Source organism: Chanodichthys erythropterus, chromosome 12 (genome assembly GCF_024489055.1).
Source record: "Chanodichthys erythropterus isolate Z2021 chromosome 12, ASM2448905v1, whole genome shotgun sequence".
Classification (NCBI taxonomy): domain Eukaryota; kingdom Metazoa; phylum Chordata; class Actinopteri; order Cypriniformes; family Xenocyprididae; genus Chanodichthys; species Chanodichthys erythropterus.
The window spans coordinates 25,673,706-25,692,387 of record NC_090232.1 but is presented as its reverse complement, the minus strand read 5'-3'; the positions used below and the strand labels follow the sequence as shown (position 1 = coordinate 25,692,387).

The 18,682-nt window shown below is 36.7% G+C and overlaps 1 protein-coding gene across 3 annotated transcripts; it reads left to right on the top strand.

The window, feature by feature from the left end:
- Positions 1–4,381: 4,381 nt before the first annotated feature.
- LOC137032051 (uncharacterized) lies at positions 4,382–8,738 on the top strand. Of its 3 annotated transcripts, none has more exons than XM_067403547.1 (2): positions 4,382–6,268; positions 7,941–8,738. In XM_067403547.1, the coding sequence occupies exon 1, from the start codon at positions 5,248–5,250 to the stop codon at positions 5,977–5,979; it is 732 nt and encodes a 243-aa protein (XP_067259648.1). In that variant the 5' UTR covers positions 4,382–5,247; the 3' UTR covers positions 5,980–6,268; positions 7,941–8,738. The 3 variants fall into 3 exon arrangements, with proteins under 3 accessions (XP_067259648.1, XP_067259646.1, XP_067259647.1); XM_067403545.1 differs by having other exon boundaries at positions 4,382–7,163; XM_067403546.1 differs by having other exon boundaries at positions 4,382–7,167.
- Positions 8,739–18,682: the final 9,944 nt, after the last annotated feature.

Here is an 18,682-nt window from a genome sequence, read left to right as displayed (position 1 = left end):
TTGCAAATCCACTATAGCAACTGACATGCAGGTTTTAATTCCACATACTAATGTATAACATGCCTGCATAGTACTTGGTTTGTCAAACTGGTCAATGGGAACACAAATACTTTTCTGTTCCTGGTGATCAAAACATCCATCCTCAAAAACCCAGGAAGTTAACTATAGACATCTCTTTAGCAATTGAACACTTTGAAGGTTATAGAGGCCCACGTTACTCACCCAACATAGCTCTGTCTGAGCAACTAAAATAAGTAGCTTTTTCTGCCACATTGTATATTGGAATGTTTCCAGCACCTTGTTAAACCCATGCCACAAAGAATTGAGACTGTTCTGAGTAAAGTAGCGACTTACCCAGTGAACTCTACATGGTGATAAGCCTTAACTATCCTGGTCGTTCTCACTTGACCTCTGTTATTTAAGTGCCCCTATTATGTTATTTTAAAGGTTCTCAGTTTTGTTTTGGAGGTCTCCTACAACAGGTTTGCATGCATCAAATGTCAAAAAACACTTTCATTTTTTCATAATATACATTGGACATCACAGCATTTTTCAAAGATTCTCAAACGACTCATACGAAGATTTAGTCTCTCTAAACCGCTCCTTTGCAAGAGCCTACTCAGCTCCAATTGGCCAAATGACCCTGACTGTTGTGATTGGTCGACCGCTTACAGCATGTGTCGGAAACGAAACGTTCATTACCATAACTCAACTTCAGCTCAGAAGGCTTCCTAAAGCTCCGCGATTGTACACACTAATGATGGAGTCGATTTTACCATTTCAGTCCGAGCGTGACTGTATGTAGGACCAAACCTGCAGAAATTAAAAATGAATAAATGAATAAATAAATGAATAAATTAATGAATATATAAATTAATAAATATATAAATAATGTGATAATAGGAAAATAAATTAGTGAATAAACAACATGATAAAATAAATATTATTCATTTTTAATAAAATTCATTTTCCCCCCTTACTTTATTATTTTCTGCTTTTATGTTTTAATTATTTCTAATTTTATTTATTTATTATTTTATTTATTTTTTCCATTTATTTTATATTTACTTATTTTATGCATTCATTTATTTTTATATTTATTTATTCCAATATGTATTTATTTCCAGATTTATTTATTGTAACATTTATTTATTTCAACTTTTTAAATTTATCTTCGTATTTATTTTTACATTTCTTTGTCATGTATGATAATTAGGTGGGTTGGTCTTGCTTACCATTGGTTCATCATTGATTGAAGCGCTTGCTCGATTACTCTGGCTGTGTAGTGACAGGTTGTAGCTTTATTTTTTTTTTATTGCGCGTTATTTTCACGACAACAAGGGTGACACCATTGCGTTCGTTTAGTTATCTTACTTCTGGTTGAGAGGGACCTAATGCTAGTCTCTAGCCGTAATCCTATAACTGTAACGGTAGATTATATTAAGCGGTCGGAGTGTTGCGCTGCACTTTACAATTCAACACCCACCGCCTTAAGACGAGGAGGAGCACCTGAGGCAATGGCTGAAGGCGCTAAACTTGAAGTGCCCACATTTCATGGACGGGAAGCTAACTGACGAACACCCTTACCCGAGAAATGTCTCGGCTACGATGTTCCCGTAAAGAAGTCACGCCAGATGCTGAACAGGTTGTCAGATTCAGGTAAGCTAACTTAGCTAGCCATGTGCTTGTTAACCTAACGATAGATTTGTGAAGTCCGTTCTATGAATTTGAGATCCGTAATATTCACAAAACACAATGAATCTTGCACTATTACCATTGTCACCTGTATATTTCATATTTACGATAGAACATTTACTGTAGTACTATGGTACAGTAGTCTTACAGTAGTGTAGCGTCTGGACCAATCAGCCACACAATTATTCATGGTATTCAATGAATTACCCATAAACTCACTCTCACTATCAAAGTTCTCTGAACTCATCCCCCTAAAACTGCAACCAACATCCCAAGTGTAGCTAGCACACAGGCACAACTAGGTGTCCTGTTACAGTTATATGGTACTTTTATGATCCATAAGAATGCTGTAGAGACTAGTGACTCATCCTTCCTGAGAAGGACAAATAAACTCTCTTAATCCTACGTATTCTCTATATAACCACTTGGGAAATGTATAAACATGTATCCAAGTTTCCCATCTCATGACTTTCCTTTTATAGGCTTTATTCTATGTATTAATTCTCTCTTTTGAACTATTTTGGTATTAATGTTCCATAGTTGCAAATGTATAGTTAACTGAGATCACATTGGCAGCATGCTTGGTATCTACGGACTCCAACTTTCATTTCCTATTTGGTAATTTATGTTACATGTTACTAACTCTGTGACACATTAGTATTATAAGAATCTAGAGGGTTCTTCTCTCAAACATCCAATCCAGTGTCTTATGCTAATATCTTGCTACAGAACAAAGACTCGTAAAACTTCCCTCCGAGGGGGCAACTCCTTATTGGCTCAGACACCTCAAGAGGGTGTGACATCTTCACCCCTTATATTCACTGATCACAAGGAACCCCCTCTCTTCCTGCTCTTCCTCCTCTTCTTCTCTTTTACTGATGAATGCTGACGTCAAGATGATGCTTTAAGAAGCTAGAAGCTTCTAAGGAACCCCAAGCTTGTGCCAGGCCTCGGCCTAGACCTTCCATTCACCAAAGATCCTCTGAATCCAGCCGGTTCTCTTTCGTCAAGAAAATATCAGCAAAGATTCAACAGGAGCCTCCACAAATTGCATCAGGACAGTTTTAATTCAACTTGGAGAGACATGCAAGTATCAAACTTAGTCTCATTATCGGATACATTGAGTATCCTTACCCCTTTTAAAGAAGGGCCTGTTAAAACTAAACTGATGGTTTGCTCAAGGCTGTTGATCTGCTGAATGTCCAACAATGCTGTAACTTCTTGCTTCCTGTACTCTGCTTTCTCTCTCTCTCTTGGTAAACTGTATGCATGTATGTGTGTGAATGTTAGAGTAGTTTAAGTGTTTAGTCTAGTTAATAAAGTCTTGTTCATGTCACACGTAAGGTTGTCCGTGTTTTGCGCTCATGTACGGGAGTCCCTATTCATGTCGGTCCTGACTACAGGCTTTTAGTAGAATAAGATTGTTATTTCCCATAACCTGGAAATGAACATTTCTTAGTTAATAAACAATTAACACTGTGTGTTCATTGAACAACAGGTTAATTGATTGTAATATTAATTTTATTACATTAAGTTAATTTTATTGACTGATTAAAATATTAATAATTAATTATAACTAGTTATGATTAATTATTCATATTTATTTTGAGCTAATTTGCTACAAATGGTGGAGAATGCGGGCATGAATAAACAAAGGTTATGAGCTTAAACCACTGTCAATTTAAAAGTGTGCATTTGATAATTCCAGTCAGAATATGTCAGACGATGCGCATTTTGGTCACTAATTGCTGGCTTGTTAGATGCTGATAAAGTGATGGCTTGAATTGACATCTCTACTGTAACTGAAAGAGTCTACTCTTGACACATTTTAGCATATGTTCAAATGGTATCAGTGTAAAGTTAATCTGATTTTAGCGAAGAAATCCTAATCTCAGTATTAGAGCGTAAGCCTGTGTTGACGAAGGAATCTCAGCTCAGCGGCATGTAAACTGTACCAGAATTGATTATTCTGCTTTGGTTGGAGAAATACCAATTGCAGTATTGCTTAACCTGTTTCTGATGAATGAATCTCAGTACAGTGTTATATAAATGTAGATTTGGGTAATGCTCCCCTGTTATAGTTAAGATTGATGTCATTCATCTAAACTTTGCCTGCACCTACAAGCATAGCTACCTTTTGACCAAAACTGTGTTTCACTCGCTGAAAGGAATATCAGTATTCATGCACAAGACGGACTTAACTATATATGCTTAAACAAGCTTTGACTTACAGCAAACTGTGTAATTACCCTTTAAACAAGTACAAGACGTTGTTTAAAGTAGAGAGAAGAGTTTACATGAGTAAAATTTGCAAATGCCAAAACATATTTGCATTTTACTGAATGTAATATCAAGTTTTTGAAAATCTGAAAGTATAAGCGTCACATTTTAACTCTATACATAACTTGTTTGAAATGAGCAGACAGTCTCAATAAACTGTTTGAATTGCCCAAATGTGCATTGGTTCCCATGACAACGACTTGTCACAGGAAGTGCTAACTCATCACCCTGTGATGCCATATTGTAAACAAACCAAGCTAGGTGGCTAAGCTAACCTCACCTAGCAGCCCTGCACCTCAGGCTAAGCTAACTAATAGCTTCTACAGTTAGTGGTTAGCATCATTTACGTGAAGCCTTTAACTATAGCTTGTGTGTATGCAGTGTGAACTGATCTAAACCAATTTCCCTTAACCATATTCCTGGTTTTCTGATTTCTCTCTTTCTTTACCTTTAATTCTTCTCAGCTAATTTCACCTGCACTTAGGTGCATTTCTCTCTGAACACTGTTCAGCTAAATCTGCAGTTACTAGGGTAATTAAATCTAAATTTAATTACATGTAAACTGTTTAACTAAAGAAGAATTCTAGGATTTATTGAGATTTTTCAATAGCACGTTGACTAAACTTCTGGGAGGGACACACACATGGTGTGGTCCTGAACACGCTGCAGCTGTGACCAACTATACAGTGATTTCCAAAGCTAATCTAATTGTTAATCACTAGTGCTATTGACTATTCCCAATACCAGGTCATTCTGCTGTTTTAATCACTTCTTTAAATATTTTATTGATTTTAATTATAATAGCAGTCAGCTATTTGTTTTTACTAGTATTTCTTTCATCTATGTGATTTATTTACATTTTCCTGTTTAGTCTTGTGTGGTTTAATTTCCCAATATAACCATAAGCAACTAGACATACTCTCCTTCTTGATTTTGTTTATTTACAACAGTTGCTTCAATTTTATGAGCCAGTTACAAAGGAATCCGAATGATTGCTATGGCATAATTTTGAGCACCACTAATAAGCACAATCTAATAGGAAAGCTCTCCTCTTCCTCTCTCTTTCTCTTTTCCATTTGTTCGGAGGTCAAGCCTGTTGTGAGCCATCAGTAAGAAATACTAAGAAATAATCTGACCACAAGAACCATCTTAAGTCATTTATTAAAGCTAGCTGTATTTTATACACCTGGCTGCTCACTGTGCCTTTAGCCCTAAATTCTGTTTGATCTTGCAGTAGTCTCTTGCCCTTACTCTCACCACAAGCGTGCCTAAATGTTGCAGATGCTCAGCCTAACTGCCCAGATGGCAGACCAAAAGGACTGGCTATGTGTCGTGAGGAACACCCTCCTAACCAGTGCTGCTGAGCAATTACGGCACCAGAGCCAAAAGCAACTGGACAAAGATGGAAGAGAAGTAAAGGCAGATGATTCAAACCAGAGGTGTGATCACAATGATCTGACTGAAGTCAACTTCTTCTTGGCCCACATCCTCGCTGTTTTGAAACAGGAGGTGAACTACCTCAAACTCCAGATCACAGAGACTCACAAGGAGCTGATGCATGCTAAAAGCCACATAGACCAGCTAGAGATGGAGGCTCGGGACAGACACAAGGACCCTGACAGAATAGAGACACAGAAAAAAAGAGAACTGAGACTCTCTTACCTGCAGCAAACAGAACCACTGCAGGAGAAACATCTCACTTCACTGCATGGAGTCAGCAGAAGAACCTCCCCCAGCCAAGCACAGAGGTACAGAGGGGGAAGCCAAAGCCTTCTGCTTGACACCTTATCAGCCAATTTCCTGAAATCCTCTGCAGCTGCAGAAGGAGAAGGATTAATTCAGACAGACCCAGGTACCAGACCTACCACAGGGAGAAGCCAGGGATGGGAGCATCCTCTTCCTGCAGACACAGCGGGATCTCCAACAGCAGGCAGCACAAGGACGACTGGACACGCCTGCATCGGACCTGCAGGAGCTTCTAACGCTAGTAAGATAGCTCCTTGAACAGTTCTTACCTGAGGAGTACTCAGAAGTAGAAGCTTCTGACCACTCACACAACACCAGCTCAGAGACCTGAGCTTGTCTACTGTCTACATCAACCGCAATGGAACGACCACCACTCCAAGAGACACATACAACCAGAGCCCATCACAGCCTTCCAGCCTTGTGTGCCAGTGGTGTGTCTGATCTCTCTACACCTTCAACGTCGTTCGCTGTTGTCCATAGAAAGAACAACAACGATCGAAAGGGGGGGATGTAGCGTCTGGACCAATCAGCCACACAATTATTCATGGTATTCAATGAATTACCCATAAACTCACTCTCACTATCAAAGTTCTCTGAACTCATCCCCCTAAAACTGCAACCAACATCCCAAGTGTAGCTAGCACACAGGCACAACTAGGTGTCCTGTTACAGTTATATGGTACTTTTATGATCCATAAGAATGCTGTAGAGACTAGTGACTCATCCTTCCTGAGAAGGACAAATAAACTCTCTTAATCCTACGTATTCTCTATATAACCACTTGGGAAATGTATAAACATGTATCCAAGTTTCCCATCTCATGACTTTCCTTTTATAGGCTTTATTCTATGTATTAATTCTCTCTTTTGAACTATTTTGGTATTAATGTTCCATAGTTGCAAATGTATAGTTAACTGAGATCACATTGGCAGCATGCTTGGTATCTACGGACTCCAACTTTCATTTCCTATTTGGTAATTTATGTTACATGTTACTAACTCTGTGACACATTAGTATTATAAGAATCTAGAGGGTTCTTCTCTCAAACATCCAATCCAGTGTCTTATGCTAATATCTTGCTACAGAACAAAGACTCGTAAAACTTCCCTCCGAGGGGGCAACTCCTTATTGGCTCAGACACCTCAAGAGGGTGTGACATCTTCACCCCTTATATTCACTGATCACAAGGAACCCCCTCTCTTCCTGCTCTTCCTCCTCTTCTTCTCTTTTACTGATGAATGCTGACGTCAAGATGATGCTTTAAGAAGCTAGAAGCTTCTAAGGAACCCCAAGCTTGTGCCAGGCCTCGGCCTAGACCTTCCATTCACCAAAGATCCTCTGAATCCAGCCGGTTCTCTTTCGTCAAGAAAATATCAGCAAAGATTCAACAGGAGCCTCCACAAATTGCATCAGGACAGTTTTAATTCAACTTGGAGAGACATGCAAGTATCAAACTTAGTCTCATTATCGGATACATTGAGTATCCTTACCCCTTTTAAAGAAGGGCCTGTTAAAACTAAACTGATGGTTTGCTCAAGGCTGTTGATCTGCTGAATGTCCAACAATGCTGTAACTTCTTGCTTCCTGTACTCTGCTTTCTCTCTCTCTCTTGGTAAACTGTATGCATGTATGTGTGTGAATGTTAGAGTAGTTTAAGTGTTTAGTCTAGTTAATAAAGTCTTGTTCATGTCACACGTAAGGTTGTCCGTGTTTTGCGCTCATGTACGGGAGTCCCTATTCATGTCGGTCCTGACTACAGGCTTTTAGTAGAATAAGATTGTTATTTCCCATAACCTGGAAATGAACATTTCTTAGTTAATAAACAATTAACACTGTGTGTTCATTGAACAACAGGTTAATTGATTGTAATATTAATTTTATTACATTAAGTTAATTTTATTGACTGATTAAAATATTAATAATTAATTATAACTAGTTATGATTAATTATTCATATTTATTTTGAGCTAATTTGCTACAGTAGCTTACATTATTCCTGTAAATTACAGAGATTGCAGATGATAGCAGGCAATCTAGCAACATCTCTCATATTGATATTGATGTACGCATCAATACTAGAGTTGTTGTGTATATACTGTCTCGTTTTTAATGCATCTCTCTCTCACACTGTTCTGTTCAAGTATGAGTGGCATTGTATATTCATTCTCATGATGTATTATTACTAATGTAAAAATGTGTTTGGTTATACTATTTCCACAGATGCATCGATGAGCATCAGTGATGTAGACAACCGTGAAGATGCTCACATCCACATGCCCTGAACTGTGATGCAGAAACACAACAGGAGGATCCATCTGTCTCTGACCACAACTACACATCAAAACACATCTCAACCTGAAGCCACCTACGTCTGATATGAGAATGCAATGCGTTGAGCCAGCGCCATTGTACACAACTCTGCTGAGAAACAACCTTCTTTGTCAGCACACAGGGTTGACATCGGATGCGTTTCATTCAGTCGCCGAGCACCTTACCAATACATACACCAACAGCTTCCAGCTACACACTTTGGATCAGCTCCTGATTACTGATGAAGCTGTGTCTTAATTTATTGCAGGGTGATCTTGCTTAAAGGTTTGGTGTTTCAAATCCTGGTGTTGTGATAAATTCATAACTGCAAATTCAGAATTCCTGGAATACCTTTGTCCAGGCACTGAAGTAAATGCAGACAGAGGCTTCGCCATTACTGATTTCCACTATGAAAGGAAGGTGAAACTCGTCATTCCAGCATTCACCAAGAGAGACTCTCTGAAGAAATCACCATCGCCAAGTGGTCATGTGGGCATGATTTCTGATGTAGAGGAGGAATAAGTGTTGATTTGTAGGTGCGTTCCACTTCTGTCTGTGCTGTTGTTTTGATTTAATTAATCGGTGTAAATAGTGTATGTAGTTAATTTTATAAACCTTTACTATGTTACTTATCTGCAAAGTTATTTCTATAAACCTTTACAATATGATAATGTTATCTTTTGTGAAGTTTTGTTTTAATCTTTACAATGTAGCCAGATGTTAGCTGTCAGTAATTTCTTATAAAACCATATAATGTAAGCTCTGTAGATTCCCCTTAAAACTGGAAGGAATGAAGTCTACTGATTTAAATGGAGTAAGTCATGTCAAGTTTGCAAATAAATTCCATCTTGGTTTATTGCATATGAAAATTAAATGGTGAAACATTACATGAAGGTCAGTAAAAGTTCTCTAGCTTCCTGATAACAACAAACACTCTTACAACTGATTTTATACAACTTGTATTAAATTATACATTTTCTAAAACAAATCACAAAGTTATCTCGTGTTTTACAAAGCTGATTTAAAATAATTACAGTATTCTTCACCTACACCCTCTACATGCTGCTCCATCAACTCCTGACAGTCCCATGGTTTCCTCTGGCCACTTCTTCATATCGTCTACCCACGTTAACAATGTCGATATGAGACCATCTGATCGTCGTATGAAGTTTTCTCCGTGCTCCCAATTTAAAACATTTACTGCATTAACGTTATTTGTCATTTTGCTAAAGTTATAGCTATTAATAATCTAACCAATCGTCCATTGAGTGTCTGACTCTAGGCGTCATCGACCTAGCGTCTGACGTCGACGGTTCCAGACTCGATGACGATGATGCTGTGGGGGATCACATAAGTAGCTTCAGCTTTGTGTTTTTATTTCTGGAAAATAGTTTACATATTTCGGCATAACGCGAATAACAATAGGTGAAAATAACTTATAACTCTACGACTGCCGCCATTTTCGTTGCAAACTCCGATCTCTATCGTTTAGCTGGCCTGACTATTCTGTGCGTGAGCTCTTAACCAATGATGCACTGAAGCTACAGAACGACCGCCTTCCTCATTTCCATGTTACACACGGAAAAGTAAAAATAAATGAATCAATAAATAAATAAATCTAAAAATAAATGAATGCATACATACATAAATAAATCTACAAATAAATGTAAAAATAATATATAAATATAAAAATACATTAAAAAAAGTTTTAAAAATGTATGTATAAACGCAGAAAACAATCAATTAAATTTAAAAAATGAATTTTATTAAAAATGAATTATATTTATTTGTCATTTATTCATTAATTTATTTTCCTATTATCACATTTATTTACCTATTTATCTATTTATTCATCTATATATTTATTTATTCATTCATTTTCATTTATTCATTTTTAATTTCTGCAGGTTTGGTCCTCCATACACAGCTGATTAGCAGAACTATTTCAGTAAGACAGATAATGTGAGTTAGCCGATTAGCCGAAGACCTACACAATGTAAACTACATATACATCAGTTATTAATCATACTTACAGGTTGTGATTCTGAGGAGCTGTCCCATCTTAATAAGTATTTTGTAAATCATATTTAGACCTCACAGAGATTTGAGAAGCAACCATCAAAAGGTTATACTGCTGTTGTATCGCTGTGATCATTTTAACCACTGACTCTTCACATCCTCATTCTTTGGAAGTGTTTACAAAGAGAATTTGCTTTTGCAGAGAACATGTACACAACACAAACAGTGTTGCGTACAGCTACAGTGTTTGAGGGAGAGTCAAAGTAGATGTTGTTCCCGTGCAGCCAACGAAGACCATAGGTGGGGATTATACTAATTTTTACATTAAGTTACGGAAGTAAGAATGGAAATACTGATGACTCATTTCGGCAGATCACACGTTGCCGCTTCTACACTTGATTGAGCAGCACAACACTTTTCTGCTATGAATCAAAAGGTATCTTAATCAGCATATTTGAATGATTTGGTCCCAGCATGCAAAACATACCTTATACTGGTGACAAGCAATGATAGACTTTTCAGCAAGGATCTTAATTGAGCAAATTGCTCTCAAAGGCGCATTGCTTCAAATGTTGCTCTGAGAGTGCCCTTGGATTTTTACATGATGCACCAGTGGAAGCCTGTCGCCCACCGTTCTCTGTGAGCTAGCTCTGACAAATGCCGGTTCAGCGCTTGATCTGCCTTAAACCCCCTTTTCAGTTCAGGACAGAGAAGAAAGACATGTTATATGTCCAAAAAAAATTACCACATTAAGTAAAGTTGAAAAAATACTGAAAAAAGGTCTGTTCACCTTTTCCTGTACACTTGCTCTCACTTTGTGTGACAGCTTTCTGCTATAAACTGGTCATTTTATTTCAAGCAGAAAGACTCAGAGGACAGGTGAACGCTTACATGCTATTTATTCTGTAAAGTATTAACAGATGGTAGTGAGCTACAATGATTCATGTTAAGTTGTATAGAAAAGTTCTTTGGTGTAGGCCCCATCCTTAGTCCGAATCCTGGGGGATGCAGATTCGGCTGATCCTGCCTGAAGATGAAGGCAGGGACAGCGCCTAACCCCGCTGGATGAACAGTGCTTATGTACTCCAGGTGTAAAGCAGCAATTGGCCAGACCTATTAGTATGAATGAATGACATGGCATTAGAGTCTTCCTGGTAGAACTTACACTGAAGCTCTCATGGATTATGTCTCTCAGAGCTTGAACTACTCTATTAGAATAGGAGCCCAATCTACCAGAGGAATGGGTTCCTCCTGGGCATGGGCAAATTATGTGTCCATCCTGGACATTTACCTGGTGGCAGGATGGTCTTCACTTAATACTGGCCAGCTTACCTTAATACAAGACATACAGGTAGCGTAAGCTGGCCACATTACTAATGCTCTTTGTCTTTGGTCAAAGGATTCTGAGGAATTGGCATTTAGCACCACATTATATGGACAGAGAGCGCACCATCAATTATGGCTGAGTGCATTGACCAGTGTTTTACACTAGCATTATTGAATTTTGGAGAAAGGTGTTCCTCATATCAGCTACTGATGCAATGTCCAATTCCTCATCAAGGTTACGTGAGTAACCAGAGACATTTCTGACTGTATTTTTATAGTTTATAGAAGTGTCAGTCCATTAAAAACCTTTAAAATGTTGTATACGCTCCTTATTTGTTATTTTATTACTGGGCGGCAAACATTCATAACATTTTATATTGGAGTCGGTCACACTGTGATCTTTGTCAAAGGATTCCAAGGTTTAAAATGGAATGTGATTCTTGTAGCCGAGTCTCTTTACATGCTTTGTTATGTTCTTCGTTACTTATTAAAATTTTCCATTATTTTTCTAACCCTTTAGTACTACATAGCCTAAAAATTGGCTTTGGCTTTCAGGCAATGTCGGGTCTGTCTCCTATATATAAAAATCCTTTTTAATCTTCCATTTCAGATGGAGCTTTCGCTTAATGGTTTTGAAGGGGCATTTTAAATATTAATGACCTTTTCCATGATAATACTTCTCTAACTTTTTTATATCTATCAGAAAAATGTAATCTTCCGAAATATTTCAGTATCTTCAGACTCTGAATCCATAAGAAACAGATTTTCTCACTTTCCTCATGAACCTCTTAAGCAAGAGATTGGTCAAATTTTGGAAATAAAAGTCTCTAAAGTTGTCGTCTCCAACATTTACAAAACTATTTTTTCATTTACTGCACTGCCAGATTTCTCACCCCTGTCTATGATAAAGCAGAATTAGGAACCAGATTTCTTCCGAGGGGGAAGGGTCAACCCCCCCAAGGTGTTGAACCTTGTTCTTAGTTGTGCTATTTTTGTCTTAATCCTGCAAAAGTGTCCTTATCATCATTACAGTCAAATGCTCTTTCTTTATTTAATAATTGCTAAAAGGCTTACTAATGAACTGGAAAACCCAGTTATTTTCATTGGATGCATGACCTGTTGCAGTTTATTCAAATAAGTTTATACAAATTACATTTACAATGCTTGGCAAAACAGAACAATTTTACATGATTTGGAAACCTTTCCCTTTTGTACTTTAAAAATAATATTTTAAGTAACCCTATATGTAACCCTTCCTCTGCTTTTGACCTTTGCAAAGCTTTGAAAAGCATCAATTAAAAGAGTTAAACTAAAAATGGTGTACACTACTGTACAGTAAGCAATATGCCTACACTGTGGACGTTACAGGCTTGACAGCATATGTACTTCAACCAAATGATTTTCCCTGCCAGAGGCCACACATGATCTTTCCATTTAAACTGTCATTTAAATTCATTCTTAAGAGGAATCAGAGCTTGTTTACTAAGGATTTAGAGAATAGGTGACAAGGATGTAATAATGACCTAAAATAAGGCAAAACAAATACTTACAACCAGATTTTGGTGTAATGCTTTCAAGGTTCTTCGAAACAAAAATTAGGCCAAAAAGTGTCAAATAACGTGGAAAGCATATTTACATTCTTGTACATTCTCCATATATTGTAAATTCAATCTTTTACATTCTGAGATATTCTATAACAAAATAATAATTGACAAAATATGTTTGTTTTTCTGTCTGCCCAGAAGAAAACTCTTTTATTTCAATTAGGGAAAATGAACTATGAAGAAATAAATAAAATAACTGATAAATCTTTCCTCCTCCTTAACAGAGTTTGTTCTCATCGTAGACAAATAGGTCACAGCTTAGTAGCATTGTGCTTGAGGCAAAAGAGAAATCGAATTAGAATTACCTCTATTTTATGTAATACACACTGTAAAAAAAAAATGGCTTTTTGATTGTACTCAATTTTTCAAGTCAAGTGGTTATATAACATTTATTTACCTTCATTTTAAACATATATTTTTAGTTTAACATAATGTTGTTGTTTTTTTTTTTTAGTTAATTCAAATTTAAAAGGTTTAAATTCATGCCCAGCTTTTGGGCATAAAAACTAAAGGTGTGTTAAATGAGGATGGAAATGTTAAATTGCTTTTTTTTATAGCCAAGTCTATAGTCAAAGTATATGTGCCTTTACAAAAAATGACAGAAATATTCACTGGAGTAAGAAGTGCATCAACTTCCTCACATCTCTAATATTTCATTTTGTTAAAAGACAAATTGTTACTTATTTCTCACATTTCTGGTATAGGGTAAAATTGGGTAAATTGTAAAAAATCATAAATGTAAAAAGAATTAGAATTTTATATTTGAAAAAAAAAAAACATTCTATTACAGATATATTTTACATATTCTGCAACAAATATGCTCTTTTACTTTCGCTATATTTTTTAATTCACAGAAAAAAAAAATAAATAACAAATGAGTTTTATATATTTAGCCCATACAAGTGATTTCAGAAAGCTTCAAACAGACTTTGAAGAGGGGGCGTGGCTCTAGCCCTGCAGCAGCAGCAAGCACGTGGACTTGTTTACAAGCTCGCGATTACTCGCCACTGTCTGTGTTCTGTTCTCGTGTGCGATTAGCACTAAGCCCATTCATGGTTTCTTAAAACATGTTGCTTGCTTCCAACGGAATGTTATAAAGTTAATTTATAGTTTAGATAGATAGAGAATAGAAGTAGGGAGTGGAGTGGAAAGGAAAGATCAGGTTACACGCCATCAGCTGCGGTTCCTGACATGCACGTGCGCTGCAGTTTGTTTACATGATCTGTTGCATGTGACGGTCCAAAGGGACTCCCAGAGTGCAAGGTTGTTGTTGTTGTTGTTGTTGTTATTTTTTGTTTTTTTTTATACTGATAATGCCAGCATCTCCCCTTTCATGTTGAATCAGGTTTTGTTGGTAATTTTATAATAAAATAAACCAAATTCTCAAATAAAACACATATATTTCTGCTGCTCAACGAGTCCCCAAGGAAAAGAGGGGAAATGCATGTGTGTTGGATGAAGCCATTAAGTGGATCCATCCAAATGCATTTTAAAATTCTAAATGTCCTGCAGTCATTGGAACAACTCAGGGTATTACCAGCAATTAGATTAACATGCTGTCAAACACTATTATCTGTTCTCACCCATTACCTCTGTTCTGTTAGTGTCAAGACTTGTAAAATTACCCTGCTGTAATGGCTCTATAAATGCACCATGTAAAAGCATCACAACTGAAGCATATATTCATATGTACTATTAAAAGAAAACTGCCATGAGAAATGTCCCAGGGAATTTCAAGCAACTACAGTTTCAAATTTTATACTCTGGCTGTACAACAGGTAATCATAAATGTGAACCATGTACAGGTATAACTCCAATACAATTATTGAAAGTTCCTAAACGTAATTTAGGGAGGAGCGAGCCCATCTAATCTTCCAATCAACAGCCAGAGTATATACAGTAAGCAGCTGCTTACCTCTCTTCAGTCCCCAAACTCCACCTTCATTTCAGGTACCTTGCCCTCTGACTCATATCCTATATTTATTCACTGGGGGGGGGTGTATCAGAGCACGAGTTGAAGATGCTTCATCGAGTGGAACCCCCCCTCAGTGGACAGCAAGCCGAATTAGCTAACCTAATACCCTAAAGATTATATAGGTAAACGAACTCGTTAAATTACAGTCAACTTAGATGCATAATTAACTCATTTTGCAATATCGATACCGTTTTTAAACTGACTTGGGTCAACATTGAACTGACTTGAGCTGAATAATGACATTTTTTGTAGAGCTGATTTACAGCAGAAATTGAATTGGTCTCATATTTAATGAAGTTTGCATCACTGAACATTATTTTCCTGTATATTACTGTGAAGCTGCTTTGAAACATTCTGTATTGTTTAAAGCACTATATAAATAAATGTGACTTAATCAATAATTAATTGTTGGTATTGGCACAAACAGACACTGCATTGCATTCTGGTCATATTATTGTAGTACTTGCTGTTGTTTTCAGTGTATTCAATAGATATCAGTTTTGATGGATAAATAAAAATAATCATGAATGTTATTTGTTGTCTTCTTGGCTTTCTTTGTCATTTTTTTCAGTGCTTATTCATTCAGAAAATATTTACTCTTTAACTTTAATGTTTAAGATGCTAATGCTGAGTTCCATGTCAACTGAATATAAAAATACTGGAACTAAAGCAGTTTCCCTGAGGGTAGTATAATAAGCCATGTTGTCTGGAAATAATGTGTGTTTGCATAATGGATAGATGTGTGTGCTTGTTTGCCACCATGACTACTAATGGGTCCTTCATAAACAGAGCAATGTTCTAGTTGCGTAATGGTTACTCTTTTGATTGCCGTGGTGTTTGTGTTCATGTGGTTGCACAAATGTGCATGTATACTCTGGACATGTTTGATGTTCAGGACGGCAGATATCAATTATAAAACATTTTGTTTAGTTTGTAGGTATGTTGTTTGTAATGAAGATGAATAGCTTTTATTAGGTGAGTAAAACAGGACTGAGACTGTGCATGTGAGAATATCTAAGTAATATCTTGTTGTAGACTAAACACAAGCAGAATATGAAGATACATGCATTTATATCCTTCATCCTCCTCTTTATTATCCATATCCTCACTAACACATCCCGCTATTCTAAATATCAAATGATTTTACCTAATTTTCTGTACCCCATGATTTCATTCAGACATGGGGACTTTCTGTGGCCTCACCCCTTGTTTTTTTAGCTTTAGTAGTTCAACCCTACTCTCTTTTCCATCCCACCACATCATTATTCAGGCAGTGTACAGGCTATCCCATGCACCACTGGCTTATTGTCCTAGAAAGACAGGTGATAGCCTGTCTGACATCTGGGGAATCCCAGTAATTTCCCATTTACTGCCAGTACTGTCCCAGAGAAAACATATGTTCTTTGAAAACAAGTCCTTGTGTTATCTTACACAAATTTACTTCTCATTGTGTTCTAAGACTATTTCTTTTCTTTTCTTTTTTTACTGGAAAACCAGATGATATTTAACATGGTACATGAGAAAGTGATGTGGTAACTCTGTCCCATTCAGCATTTTCAGATCTACTTTACTGGAAACACATTAAATATTAAACATGGTCTCAAAATACAATTTGCTGTTGTATGCAAAGTGGGTGATTTTCCCCTGTTGTCCTAATAGTCAAACACATGTGTCTGAATGAAGAATTGTAATTTGAACAATATATATTGCTGAAATGTTAAGGGTTTGTGAGATCCCGCAACATGCATTGCAGCATGAATAAATGATGTGGTTACTGTTACAAGATTAATGTTTTTCTATTTGCTGACTCTTGGTTTAAATTTATTGTCGTTTTGCCATTATTGTTGTTGTGTTGCGATGCTAAAGTTGGCATGAAATGGAAGTTGCGATAGTCTTTACTTCCCTGATGTATATTCAAGTGAAACAGCTCCTTGAACAAGAAAAAAAAATGTAGGGCGGAACTTGATTTTGTCCATGGGGAATTGTTTGGAATACTGGTTGTGGTTTGATTTTGCTGTTTTCTCATGTGAGTTACAGGTTGTCCTGCCCTTGCGATGGTAAACATGTCATCAGAGAAGAGATGTTGCTGCAAAACAAAATGATGATGTGCACGGATAAATTTATTACAAATACTGCAATATTCCATAAAACAATAATTGTCAATTTTGATTTCATTGTGAGCTCATCTTTTTACATTTGTTGATTGTCATTCCCGAGGTTTGCGTCAAGTGTTGAGGTCTATGAACAAATTTAAACTGACAAAACAAAGCAGGACAATTTTTAAGACAATAGTTGAAAAAAACAATAATGGTTCTGAATGCACCAATTTGCATTGAATTGTAAGAGTTTAGTTTTGGTCATCCTGACAGATAGATTACTGTTTGTCATGATCGGATCCAGTCACTGATCATTGGACATATCCATTTTTTTCTGAACTCTTCTTGACAGGTGACTGCATAATTGAGTTGACCAGTGAAAACGGCTGCAGGGCAGGGTTTATGTTTAACTGGTTTGAGAGAAGAAAGCAAATCATGCAGACTGCGACTCTGCTGATCAAAGTGTCCACACAGCATTTTCTTAGCAACACTGCAAATTTAAATGATTTTGATTTTCATATTCATTTTGTCTCTATGTGGGAGATCTTTTGCAAATATTTCAGAAACAGGCCCTAGGAGAGAGGCAGGGGAAATTGCAGTTCCGGCACAGTGTGTTCTCTACACACTGACATGGATTATTGCATAACGCAGTGCCCTTGCCTCTTCTCTCTAGTCACTGTGATCTAACAGAGGTCCTGCTGCCCTTGTGCTTCATTGTGCGAATGCAAATTTTGTTTTGTTTTGTTTGTTTTTTTCAAGGTGTTTGGTCTACCCCTGTGCATGAGTCAGGACACACTGATTTTCTGAAATGATCTAACTAAATCAGCGTCTTAAGTATTTACAGTGGTATGTGTGCATCATAAGAAAAATGTATTATGTGCATGAGTATTTTCATAACCTGTGTCTTAATACAACACTGCATAAAATGCATAGTTGAAGATGGAAATCGTATTATTTATTTTGCAATCATGATTAAGTGATTTTTTATTTATTTTTTATTTTTTTAGAAAACCTGGGAATACCTTTTTAACTGGTAATCATCTCATTTCCCCCCCTCAGTATTCCCAGTATCATTTTGCATTTGCAAAATCTCAAAAACAAAAGCCAGACCTTTAATAGCACAATTTACCATGAAGTTTAATAGTGGGAAATCAAACAGCACAAACATTACTCTGTTAGTATGTTTTGTGTTGTTGGTTGGTTTGACTAAAATAGTTTGTTTGATGAAATTACAGAACAAACCAAATTGTTTAATAAATTTACACAAATTATGGTATTCAAAAACTAACACCCTCATTCAAGCAGGTCCCCCAATGCCAATCCCTCACTGAGCTATATGTGACCCTGGACCACAAAACCATAAGGGTCATAAGGCTCACTTTTTTTAAATTAAGATTTATACATCATCTGAAAGCTGAATAAATAAGCTTTCCATTGACTGAGAGCAAATCTGAAATCTGAGGGAGCAAAAAAATAAAAATATTGTGAAAATCGCCTTTAAAGTTGTACAAATGAAGTCCTTAGCAATGCACATCCACTCACAAAAATAATTTTTTGATATATTTACGGTAGGAAATTTACAAAATATCTTCATGGAACATGTTTTTTTCTTAATATCCTAATGATTTTTGC